This window comes from Schistocerca nitens, chromosome 2 (assembly GCF_023898315.1).
Source record: "Schistocerca nitens isolate TAMUIC-IGC-003100 chromosome 2, iqSchNite1.1, whole genome shotgun sequence".
In the NCBI taxonomy this organism is placed as follows: domain Eukaryota; kingdom Metazoa; phylum Arthropoda; class Insecta; order Orthoptera; family Acrididae; genus Schistocerca; species Schistocerca nitens.
In genome coordinates, this window is record NC_064615.1 from 777,150,711 (window position 1) to 777,164,360 (window position 13,650).

The 13,650-nt window shown below is 36.0% G+C and overlaps 1 protein-coding gene across 2 annotated transcripts in view; it reads right to left on the reverse strand.

Annotated features, from left to right (window-relative positions):
* Positions 1 to 13,650, reverse strand: part of LOC126237023 (serine/threonine-protein kinase mTOR) — a 281,416-nt gene that overhangs the window by 17,543 nt on the left and 250,223 nt on the right. For both annotated transcript variants that reach the window (XM_049946767.1, XM_049946766.1), the window contains 5 exons: positions 9,725 to 10,034; positions 5,942 to 6,084; positions 2,552 to 2,692; positions 2,212 to 2,417; positions 1,879 to 2,026 (listed from right to left, as the gene is read on the reverse strand). In XM_049946767.1, the coding sequence (XP_049802724.1) occupies positions 1,879 to 2,026; positions 2,212 to 2,417; positions 2,552 to 2,692; positions 5,942 to 6,084; positions 9,725 to 10,034 (948 nt within the window). The remainder of the gene's footprint in view (positions 1 to 1,878; positions 2,027 to 2,211; positions 2,418 to 2,551; positions 2,693 to 5,941; positions 6,085 to 9,724; positions 10,035 to 13,650) is intronic.

Sequence of the window (13,650 nt, forward strand, 5' to 3'; positions counted from 1 at the left end):
TGTCTGAGAATAAATAGTTGCTTTCTTTTACCAACATTAGTACAATGACAAACTGATTCTAGCTAAACCTTCAGTTATTTCATCTCAAGTATTGCTCTGTAGTCTGTGATTTTAATCTCTTGGCAAATTTCATCATGAGACACTTCTAACATTCCCGATGCAACTCATTCTGTACCATTCTAGGTGCTTATACAGTTGTGGATGAAATTCAATGATTATGGTTGAGGTGCTGCTCTGTATCTCACTTGGCAATTGAGTATATTAACCCACAGAAAATTTATTTTCTGATTTCTCATCTCCTCATCACACTATTTCGATGTCATAAAAATGAATAATTTTTTTATTACATTTGGGAGGTACATATTTTTTGTGACTTTATCACAACGGAACTATTTGTTCTTCGCATACAGCTCACCATATGTAATTTGCATTTAAATTGGGTGTGACATAAGTGTCTTCAATTTATCTTTGTGTAATAACAGAGAAAACAATGTACACGGTAACTAATTGATCAGATTCAGAACAATGCTTTACTCACATTCTTCATACAGAAAAACTCTGAGAAATTGCACAACATATGGGAGAGCCACAGTATTTGAGTTACATGCAGAACTGCTGAATATGCTTTGAAACTGCTGAATAAGTAACATTAACACTGATTTACTGAAGGTGCAAAGCAAGACTGAGCATTTCATTGGTAAACATAATAGTGGCATAGCTAAGTTCTACTTTTAATTTGGCACTAACAAGGTCTTAGGCACTAGCCTAGTCAATGAGTCCTTCTCTTAGTGGAATACCAAATTTAAGTCACTGTGCAGTGTGACTTGTTCCCGAGTAACTGATGGTTCCATTCCTCAGAGTGCAGGAAACACCTTCGCATGATTCATGACTCATTCATGAGCTGAATTAGCTATGGAGATGAAAATCTGGTTACACTTCAGTTAAAACATGTCTCCTCAGGCAGCTAAGGCACACAGATTAAAGCAGCCGATCACTTACACGCCACGGAGTAACAACATTATAAGAGTAAAAAATATGGAGTGACAGGTGTTCAACAAAGTGGTACGTACTTCAGACAAGCACTTGTGTGTTACAGTTTAGGTTGTACCACTTTTGCACAGAGAAACAAGCCACAACAATGTGACTTTGCACATATGAGTAATGGGAATGCTCATTCTGTATAAAATTATCTGCAAAATAAAATCATTGCAAAGCAATAGAATGAGAGCTAATAAAATCTCTGTTGAAGACAGCAATTAAAAAAAAAAATTAGGAAAATGACACTGGAGAGGGGAGGTTGAACATATATATATATATATATACATATACAAAGATGATGTGACTTACCAAATGAAAGTGCTGGCAGGTCGACAGACACACAAACCAAACAAACACAAACATAAACACAAAATTCAAGCTTTCGCAACAAACTGTTGCCTCATCAGGAAAGAGGGAAGGAGAGGGAAAGACGAAAGGATGTGGGTTTTAAGGGAGAAGGTAAGGAGTCATTCCAATCCCGGGAGCAGACTTACCTTAGGGGGAAAAAAGGACGGGTATACACTCGCACACACACACACACATATCCATTCCATATATATATATATATATATATATATATATATATATATATATATATATAAGGGGGGGGGGTCAGACAGAATATTTTAGCAATCTGAATTTGTATGGTGGTAATTTTTATTTATTTACATATCTCAAAATGGGACAAACGAGAAAAGGATAAGTTAAGATAAAATTGAAAATAAGTAATTTAAAGAAGAAGTCATTACTGCAGGGACAGTACACCACTTAAAAGACTATGCTATACAAGGAACAATGCATACAATTTAAAAAAATAAAGATTTGGTGTAAATATTTTACCTCCATTGCATTAATCAGCATGCGAGTAAGCCTAAATGGAATCTTCTCTGGGAACTTTTCTCTTGTCATTGCTACTTCAAAACAATCTCCAAAATCTATATGCAAAATTTTCCCACTCAGCCGATCTAACATCAAATTTGAAGGATGCCTGAAAATTAAAAGAATTGAATAGAAAATATTTAGTATTTGGTAAAAAAGGGAAAACAATAATTCTAATAATACCACAATAAATATACAAATAGTAAAAGAACTCAAGTGGGCCTGTTTAAAAGTAATCACCGTTATTTGCAAATAATGAAAGTTGGTTTGTATTAGTACCAGATTTTTCTTTACCTGTCTCCTAAGCCCAGTATGTAACCAACCATTGACATGACGGCAAGGGAGCGAGTATAATTTGTACGTCTATCAAACCACACTTCTGATGACGGTGATTTAAGCCAGAGAAGTCGTGATAGGTCATCTCCTTGTGTGTGCTCTAAAGCGTGTTCAAACACTTCCACTTTTTGCATCAGTGTTAGGTGGTCATAATCTGGTGCCATCTATAATTATAACAAGGTATTAATTACATTTTCTAATGTACAGCAGTTAACAAAATTGGTACTGCTACAGATAATTTTAAAAAATCTATATCATTAGATAGTTCAAAATGTATTCTTTACTAAAGTGTATTTACCCGAAGCATAATTCTGTGTTCAATGTTTAATAATATTTTCTTTTTCTCTCTATAATCCCTTATAAGTGTGTGAAGTGTATCACAGTGAGGTACCCAGCCAATCAGTCCACTGTTTGTTGATAATGGAATCACAGCATACCTCTGGTGGGAAAAGAACATTTTTTTGTGTGAAAATAATTTATTCATCAGCCTTAAAAACTATTGTATATACTGATAAACAGTCAATAGATTACTAAACAACAATCAGCAGTGACCACTTCATGACAAGCTTTGTAAAATAATGTGAATTAAGATAGCTTGGTTCACCACGAAGAGCAGGCACTGAATAGTAAACAGGGAATTTAAAATTGGGCTGTTGGATCCTTCAACCACCATCACAATTTTCCGTTGTTAATTAGTATGAAAACAAGGCAACTGGTTTTTGAGTACAACAGTGTTTTTCTAGTGAGTACATTCTATCCCTTATTTGATTCCTAAAGCCTTTCTATGGTTGCCATAAAACTTCCCCAGTAATCAATCTAGCCCCTGCATGAGTGATAGACTGAAACTCACTTCTCAGTACGCCATGACTATAATCTAGCTGAGATCATATAAAAACTTTGTAACACTGAAGCAGACTTGCTCAGTTTGCTACCCAGGACTTGTGACTAAGGCAGTCCAAGGTGTTAAAAACCATCAGGCAACTTGCTTCCAGAACATTAAGGTGTGATAACCATTACAGCTTTGACTCAAATATGAGGTCCACAAATCTCACTAAAACATTAAAACTTGCAATGGTGTCCTTATGCTGGGCAGGTGAAGTAAAAACACAGCAATAATGATTAAAATCAATATCAAACAATGGAAACTCTAGGTTGGAATACCAACAATGTAAGCAAAAGATAGATTGCTACTTATCATAAAGCTGATGCATTAAGTTGCAGACAGGCACAACTAAAAGATACTTACACACTAGCTTTTAGCCACAGCCTATCTGAAAAAGATAAACACACACACATTCATTCCCACAGGCAAGGACACCCTTGCACACGACTGCCATCTCCGGCAGCTCAGACCAGCAATCTATCTTTTCTTTACATTGTTACAATCAATATAAACTAACTTCTCTGTCAAAAATCTATAAAACCAGTACATTCAGCCCAGTCCTCCAAGTTCTTCCTTCCACCTCCACATTCCTTAATTATTCATCTTTGTGTTCTGGAACGAACAATACTCTGAAAAACTGCCCACTAAAATGGATCAATGCACTGGAATTCTCAATGTTGATGTTACACTATTTACGCCAAAGGGAAAATTTTACAATACCATCTCCAGGAACACCACTCTCCCATTCAATTCTGTCAGACAGAACTTTGTCACCTCTGCACCTAAAGAAATATTGAGAGAGGAAAACCAATATGACTGTAAGAAAATGACAATGATAACTAATTTCATGGCACTGTCTGCAAATGTTCGATGCTGTCTTTGTAAGAAAGTCTGTTGTCTAACTGTCCCTGGCAGGTTCAGGTTGTCAACAATGGATTGAAACCTACAGACCTCACACTTAGAATGGTTAAGTAACTTCCTGGGTCTATTTTCCATATGAAGGTTTTGAGTAGGCTCCCTGTCGCAATTGGAAATGCCTTGTGACATTTTTCTTTGGGGGTACATTAAGGGCCATATTTATATACCCCCAGAGCTGAGAACACTGGAACAGCTCAGAGAATGCATAAATGCTGCTGTGATGACTGCTGATATGATGTTCCTACATAAGGTACAAAACGAACTTGACTACCGCCTGGACATTTTGTATGATCAGAGGAACACTCATACGACATTTGTAGAGTGCAAAATGGAAACTTGGTAAGTTTATAGTTCTGTTCATGCATCTGTCATATTTGTACATGATACTTTGGAAAATATAGAGATTTCAAAATGAATGAATAATTTACAGTAGCACTGTGTGTGTGTGTGTGTGTGTGTGTGTGTGTGTGTGTGTGTGTCTGTGTGTGTGTGTGTGAAGAAAGATTCTATGCCAGTTAAAAGGGCTGCTAATTAATATTGCTAAGTAATCCAATTTACACGTATCCTCTCAGTGTGATAATATTTACATACAGTTCCAAATACTGAGTAGCCAGCCATTCCTTATCTATGTTGCCTTGATAGTTATCAGATTTTTCAATTATTGCCATGTACTGAACTATGACATACCTACAGCTTCAACTATTTCATATGCCTTTAATTGCTGATTGTCCAATAACACATTGTGTACTTTTTCAATGTTTTCATATCTGCTTGCAGTTTTGAGCTGTCCTTCATGTAGATTATATTTTTAAGAATAATACACCCTTGTTTGAATTCATCTGCATTGAAGGAGATTCCATTGGCAGTTAACAGTTCATGAAAAAGATCTTCATGATGGCAGTTTTCAGGTTTACGCATTTGAATGAAACACACACACAATATGACTACTTTAAAAAAAGCTGTATAAACAAAACTATTCTGCAGATATAGTTGAAATTTAACAAATATACAGTTTACCACCATGTTGCCCACATGGTATGCTGTTTAGAAATTACCTTTTGCTGTGTCTACTCTAGAAGCCCCCTCCCCACAATACTATTGTGGTAATTTTTCCACTGTCCTGAACATTTTCCTAATTCAACAGTAGAATTTTCTTTAATGTCAAAACCATGTTACATTCTATTTTTATTACTGTCCCTTGCCTTGGGCAGGCATTTTTAAGCCTGCAGCTTTGAATGATTTCTAAAGAAAGTTTTTGTCACTATTAGAATCTTCACTTTCCCTTATTATTAACAGCTTTTTTCTTGGACACTGTTCACTTTCACAACTTATCACACTGAAAGACTAGGCTCAACACTCACCCTCCAGTTTAGTGACAAGTATATCATAAAAAATTTCAGAGAGCTTGACTGATTTTGTTTTCAGTATTTTTCATCCTGTTATTGCACCCCTTATTTCAACAGCATCAGCATGGATGAGCAACTCAGTTTGAAAGAAAACAATAGACATTAGGCTCGTATTCAGAGTAAGCAAAGTTCAGACCCCCACCAGCTACCTGTATTAAGGTTCAACTTCTTTCCATGACAAGTTGCTAGTTGAAGAAATCTTGATATTCATATGGAGTGATTTATAGGAACTCCTTTCATTTATTATTAAAAATCATGTTTTACACTTGGTTTTAATGCCATAAAAGACTAGCAATCTTTGTTTATAGTATATTGCATGACTTCTTAACTGTATACTACCTTCATTTGTCTCTTGGACATAACTCTTTCTTCCCCTTGTCCCCTTGATAATTTTCCACAATACTATATTCTGTGTTCAGTATCTCCTTAATAAGAACTAACATGCTGTTCACAAGATATAGAAAGGAAATACTGCACTTACCTGTATTGTAAGATTCCTGCGGAATGTATCAGGATCATTCAGCAACAGTGTATTAACAAGACCAAAAAGCTGCATTACACGTTCATCCTGTCTTAAATCTTCATGACCTTTCAGTAGGAACATATAATCTTTTCCATTACTGCCTGAAAAATTGAGAAACAAACATGTAAATTTAATGAGAGCCTTCAGTTGCCAGAATGTATGACTTTTACAAGAAGAATATGGTTTGTCAGTAATTTCAAACCAGAGAAATTATTTAAGAAATTTATGCTTTTTATGAAAAGTACATAAACTATTGTCTGTTAAACTGTTAGGAATAATGATTGACCAGAAACTTAGATGGGATAAACATATCACATACGTCTGTACTAAACTTGCACGTGCCATGTTCCTACTTTATAAACTTAGGAATAATGTCAGCCAAAACTTACTGCTGCATTCATATTTTGCTTATATCCAACCCCATCTTTCATATGGTATTCTGCTCTGGGGAAATTCTCCCAATTCAGTATCAATTTTCAGATGGCAAAAAAAAGCTCTTCGATGTATAGTGGGTTTATCCCCTAGGGATACATGCAGGGAACATTTCAAAAAACTTAACATCATGACAGTTCCTTGTTTGTACATCTATTATTGCTTATTACATGTAAAAGAAAACACAGCTCAATATCCCCTTAGGTCATCTGTCCACACCCATAATACAAGACGAAACCACACAATTGATCTGTCATAGTCTAGATTGTCCAAGATACATAATAGTTATAAATATGTAGGCCTCGAACTGTTTAATATGCTCCCTAAAATTGTACAAACAGTATCTAAAAATAAATTTAAGACAACATTGGGTCAATGGCATTTTACTTAGTTGATGAATATAAAGATTGTAATATGGCAGATTTGCTGTTTTAACATAGAGAAAGTGTAACGTCTTGTAATAAACAAAGACAATATATTATGTAATAATTAAAATATTAGATGTGTCATATTGTGTCATTATGTAAAATTATGTATTATTTTCTTTATTTTTTATTTTTGAGAACGTCTGTGTCGGCGAGTAATAAGACCGACACAGAAGATAAATGTTGTACAAAGATCACCAAATGAATTTGTATATAAGGCATGATGTAAAGCAATGTCTTTGTCTTCTTAATCTGAAAGCTGTGAGAGAAAGATCTCCTGTTATTGTCGTAGAGAGCGCGAAGGTAGCATTCTTTTGTCGAGATTGTGAATTGGACGCCATTGCGCGTGAATGTACACAGGTCTGTAATTATTAAGATATTTAAATGTTTAAATAGAGTTGTTTAAATGAAAACTTGTATTACTTAAATGTTAAAGTGTGCCTGCCTATTATCCCATCCTGTTAAGATATTTTTCAGCCATATAAAAATATTATCTGTGGAGCTGAGCTGTGTGGAGAAAGAAGAGCCGCTGCCGCGGCGTATTTAAACGACTTACAATATAGTCGAGTATACCGCAAGGAAGCGGTAAAATAATAGTAAAAAATAATATTATTTCTTTTAGCTCCCAGGTTGGCAGTGAAGATCAGCAGATTTTATGATGTGTTGCAGGTTGACGCGGGCTGCTGATAGGATATAATTTTCAGTGCAAATAATTTTATGTACCTAAAGAATCTGATAGGAAACTTGCTGTGCTCCGTTCTGATCTGGCTAAATTTTATAGTGAATACGTAATTTTCTTTAATGAGAGTCTCATGTTCTTGGGCTAGCCGTGGTATGAAATAGCATTTTAGTAAGAAATAAAATCCACTGCAGACTTGTATTTGTGAACGATCGTACGAACTGTAACATCAGTGATCATAGGACATTAATTTCAACTTTGAATAATTACGAAGTAGGAAAGATATATTGATACTTAGCATGAGTTGCAGTTACTAAAAAATCGTTCTTTAAATTGTAGGCCAGATTCAGAACAATAATACTTCCATCATTTTATTTTGCTAAAAAAGGTAACGATGATAAAGCAATTAAAAGCACAGCATTGTTAAAAGAATTTCACGTCACTCTTTCCATATATGCGTTGTTACGTTAATAATAATTAAAAATAATTAAATAAACCAGAAGGAGCAAAAACAATTTTTATAAAAGCAACAATTAACGAAAGGGCAGTCAGCAACAGCAATAGTTTTTTTTTCAGAGAGACGTGAAAAAAGGTACCTAAATGTGGAAAAACAATATCTAACATATAGGCATAATAGACCTATTTCGAGTGCTCTATATTTGTATCAATATCTTAGGATAATGACATAGTGTTATCAACATGTCTATGATAATGACATAATGTCATCAACATGAATACTCCCCGCTTAATAAAAATTTGTATAATGTTTTCTTTTTTATTGTAAAATTAACAATATATAAAATTCCAAATGTGTGCTATTGTACTACACTAACATTCATATGATTTATATATACATTGTTATGAGAATATAACCATCTTTATACTGTAATTGAACTTATTGACGAAGCCCATTGTATAAGAAAATACTAAACGGCTAATAAAGATTGTTATTCTTATTCTTATTGCATTAACATCAAAGACATCTAAGTAACAATAACAATGAAATCATTATGATTAACACAGTGAGGACTTTATTACTGTATTTGAACCTTTAAAAGTGATATCTTTGAAAAATGCCAAGAACAAGTACCTGAACTGTGCACATTACATGAGTGAATGCACATTACATGTGTGGATAGAACAATACTTTAGTCTTCTAAGACAATTTATAATGTCTTCAATAACATTCAAGAGTCTTAACATGCAGACTGTGAAATAAAAAAGTGTCTAGTCAAAACTGAAAATAACATAGCTGAGACTTCTGTAGACAGCATAGATAAAGCTGATATTATCCAAAAGGCTGGTTTGAATGCCATAATGCTTCACTACGCATGCACCTGTTGGTGGTATGTCCTTGCCTTCCTCTGACCTTTTATTTGATTTACCCAGTTAAAGTTTAACATGGATTCCCAAACTACAGGTTAGATTCATATTTTTCATATACCCAAGTCACTGCCAGAGGTGAAAGAAGTATAACAGTACTGACTGAGGTTTGAAACCTTGGGCCTTTGAATTTGCAGTCTTTTACCCACAAAGCCCCCAAACCACATGCATACCACATATACTATATAAATAATTTTTGTGAGAGTTACTTTTAGTTTCAAGAATCTCTGGATTGTGATCAGTTGGTGCACAGGTTGGGGGAAGGTAATGACAAACTACTTCAGAAGGAAATTCCTAAGATCAGCATATAACCTAGTCTATTGTGTAAGTCTCAGAAATGCAGTAAATAATACAAAGTAACAGGTACACCAACACCATTCTCCAAGGAATTTTCAGTCAATTATCCAGAGTGGTGAAATGGAAACTGTTTTGGTGTTTGTAGGATCTTCTATTCTACATACATGAATAAATCATTTTGTTAATCATCTGCAAATTAACTAGTGTGTGTGTGTGTGTGTGTGTGTGTGTGTGCGCGCGCGCGTGTGTAGGGGGTTGAATCTGAAGTTTATTACAGAGTGTGTATGTGAGACACAATTATTGTGATCCATATTTTAGATCACAAAGTTAAGAGGAGCCTTAGCGAAGTTCTAGAGGCTTTATCAACAATCTCTCACATTAACACAAACACAACACTACATTGCCAATATTTTCCAAAGGATTACAGACAGTCCTTGATGGTCACTAAATCTTTAAATAGCAAAGATTCATTTATCCCTGAAGGAAATCATACAAAATTGCTTTATGTTGGAGGAAGTAAATTACCTCTGATGCATAGTTTACGAGGTCGCTGCTTTGATGTGATGACTTGTAAGGAACTGTTTATGTAAGCAATGCGTACTATTGGCTGATTGGGCACATATGAGCCAGGCACAGCAAGTTCCTGGTCACGACACAGAAGCAACTTATGGCTCACATACTGAAGTTCAAGGCTTGTAAGTTGAGGTAACTGGCGAGAGATGCGCCTGAATACATGGTAGTACAGGTCCCAGGCCTGGTTTAAGTCACGGACATTGCCTGAAACTTTGTACCGGTGGCACCACTCTTGTGCTTCCATTAGGTCTCTTCCATAAGCCTGAAAAAGAAATGCAGAGAATGCCTTGTAACAAGATGAAAAGATTTCAAATTTTGTAGTTTTGTTGTATTATGTAATAACTACTAAAACATGTTGCACTAAAAAAACAGTTGGGCTACACAGTGCAACACTGAAATAAAGCAAGCAATATTAGAGTCACATAATTTGCAAAACATTTCAGTCAAGGACTGTAACAGGGAAATATCTCCATAAATGTTTACATATTAACTATAGATTTTTTTCTGTGTCTAAGTAAGAAGGCAAACAATACATATAGAACTGAATTTGAAACTAAATATATCCATGATGAAAACTATAATTCCTGTCCAATGCAATAATAATATGGGAATTAAAATTGTGACTGATGACACAGACAACAGAAAATACTCTGACAACATAAAGAAGATTTAGTGTATACTATAATATTTGTAAGATGCTAACTGATTATGAACAGACAGAGACATTATGAACAGACAGAGACATACAATGAAATTAATTTTAACCATGAGCATCAGCATACTTGGGGAGCAAGAAAAAAATAGAAATAGTAAAAGAGCACGGATGGTGTTCAGAAAGAGTAGGAAAGACAAGATCAGTGTTACTAACAAGCGTGATTAGAGAAATCATTAGTTTGAGGTATTTTAATACAGGCAATTTCTTTCCTGTTTTTAGATGGGAATGGGAAAATGAACCTTGAACCCTCAATATCAGTGTTCAGGGCAGCAAGTTGGGAAGAGGGGATGATAAACGCCGCCTCACTCTTGTAACATTGGCGACAGAGAAATAAAAAAACAAGGAAGCTAAGGGTTTAATGTCTCATTGGAAACAAAGTCATTAGTGATAAAGAGTACAAATTTAGAATGGAGAAGGGAATTGGCCATACCATTCTCAGAGGAACCATTTCATAATTTACCTTGAGCAATTTATGGAGATCACACAATACCTAAATATCAATGAGTCGATAGAGATAACTGCCATCTTCCCAAATGTCATATATTAGTACACGCCAAAGGCAAAGTACAAGTACACAGAAAACCACGTGAAATGATGAATCCTGTTTGCCAAAAGGTTACTGTTCAGGCAGGCATAGCCTCACGTGGAGGATGTTTATCTGGAATGAAATGGGGTGTCTGACACACTGATCAGTCAGAACATTATGACCACCAGCCTACTGTTGATATAAATCCTTTCCGGCAATAGCACAGTCACCTGGCGAGGAAAGAGTGCTAGTCAGACACAAGCTCATTGTGTGTAGTATCAGTGAGCATGCTGTCTCTGTGTAGAATGGGCAAGGCACACAATGTATCTGAGTTTGACCGAGGACAGATTGTGATGGTCCAGATGCTTGGCATAAGCATTTCAAAAAATGCTTGACTTGTAGGGTGTTCCAGAAGTGCTGTGGTGAGTGTCTTCAACATGTGGCAAAACCAAGGTGAAATCTGTCTAGATGTCATTAGGCTGGGCAGACTGGTAAAACAGGACAGGCAGTGTGGACTGTGGTGGAACTAACATCAGACTTTAATGCTGGGCAGAGTAGAAGTGTATCTGAACAAAAAGTGCATCCAACACTCCCAACAATGGGCCTCCACAGCTGACTACCCATGCATGTGCCAATGTTAACACCACAACTTTGGCAACTACAGTTGCAACAGGCACGTGACCATCAGCACTGGGCATTGGTGCAGTGGCAGAGCATTGCATAGTCTGATAAAGCCTGATACCTTCTTCATCATGCTGATGAGAGGGCACAAGACCGTCGTCTTCCAGGGGAACAGCTCCTTGACACCTGCACTACTGTGGGATAGACAAGCCGACAGTGGCTCCATTATGTTCTGGTGAACATTCACATGGGCATCCATGGGTCCAGTAGAGCTCTTGCAAGTCACCATGATGGACAAGGGGTATCATGCAATGGTTGGAGACCATGTACACCCCTATGTGATGATTATTTGCTGGCAGCAGAAACATTTCCCAACAATATAATGCATCATGTCAAAAGGCCTGAAGTGTGATGGAGTGGTTCGAGGAACACAGTGCGAGTTGCAATTGATGTGCTGGCCCTCCAACTCACCAGATATGAACCCGATTGAATACATCTCGGATGTGATTGAACATGATGTCAGAGGGTGTTGAGGGTACATTGGTACTGTTTCTGAAGCACCTAGGAAAATGTGGAAGTATGACATTCCTATAATGTATGTAAGATAGTGAAATAAAATGAAACGAATCAAGGCAAATCATTAACTAAGGCAGTTTCATTACGTTTAGGTGTAGGGCTAAAATTAATTCTTTTTTATACTGTGGGCATTCATCAAGAGAGAAGGCCAACAATTTCATGACTGCTTTATATGCACAACATAGAGATTCTTCATCATTAATACATATGATGTAAACAAAAACAATATTTTCTCTGCCATAATAGCTCTGATGGTAATCCACTGTGTCTCGCATATGACACTGTAGGGAAAGGACTGATAGAAAATAATGAAAATATGCTTGTACATAGAGAATGGTTGTTATCTTTAAACTGTGCAAAGGAAATTATTCAGAAAAAAAAGTTTGTGCATACATAGCTCCTTCTCCAACCAAAATATAATAAATTCGGGCAAACATGATGTCATTATGACTTGTAGATGCTGTATGGAAGACTACTGAACCCATTTAGAAGCTATCGCTGCTTTTCTTTCTTTGAAAGTCAGATTCTGGCAACTTTACAAAAACTGTCTATCAATACAGTTTGTGAATAGTAAATTAGCGTTAACAGTTGTTACATAATTGTGGCTCAGTTGGTTAAGTGCTGTCATACAAAGGTAGAGGTACTCTATTTGAACCTACTGTGATTTCAATATTTTTTTCTTTATCTGAAAAATAACACAAAGCTGCACCACAGTACGGAGTCCACATTAAAGTCGATAAGTCAATTCTGAGATCGGAAGTAGTTAGCCACGGCATACCATGAGTAACAGGACTATTCTGGTGCCAACAGTATTTACTTATTATAATGTCCTTTACATGGACATTCTTACTTTGCAAACTACAACTGACATGCATGGAAGTGAGTACTTCCCACTTTATCACAGAATAGTGTTTCTTCCCATTTCATTCACGTATGGAGTATTGGAAGAATGATTAGTTAAACAGCTCTGTGCACACTGTATTTGTATAAAATTGTCTTTGTGGTATGTACAAAGCAATTATGTAGAGGGCTGAAGAATATCTGCAGATTCTTCACTTAATACTGGTTCTTGAAACTTCCCATAATCGTAATCTGATGATAGTGACTCTAGCAGCAACCTTCCTTCTGCTCACTGCATTGTATTACAACAGCATTAATTTAATTTGACAGTCATTTATACAACTAAACATCACATTTTGAAGATTGCCATCTCTATAAAGGGCTTTCATGAACCATTGTTACTTCCACGTGAAATACAATTATCTGTACTAGGCGCACAGTCTTAGGCTGGTACGACCTGTTGTCAGACATAAACATTCCTCCTCAATATGCTTGCTTCATAAGATGATGCCAATTTCCACTTTCTTTCTCACTCAGGACTTCCATGAACCGAGTGACCTCCTTGTTGGCAACAAGCTGTCGATCTTGTGCCTATCGATC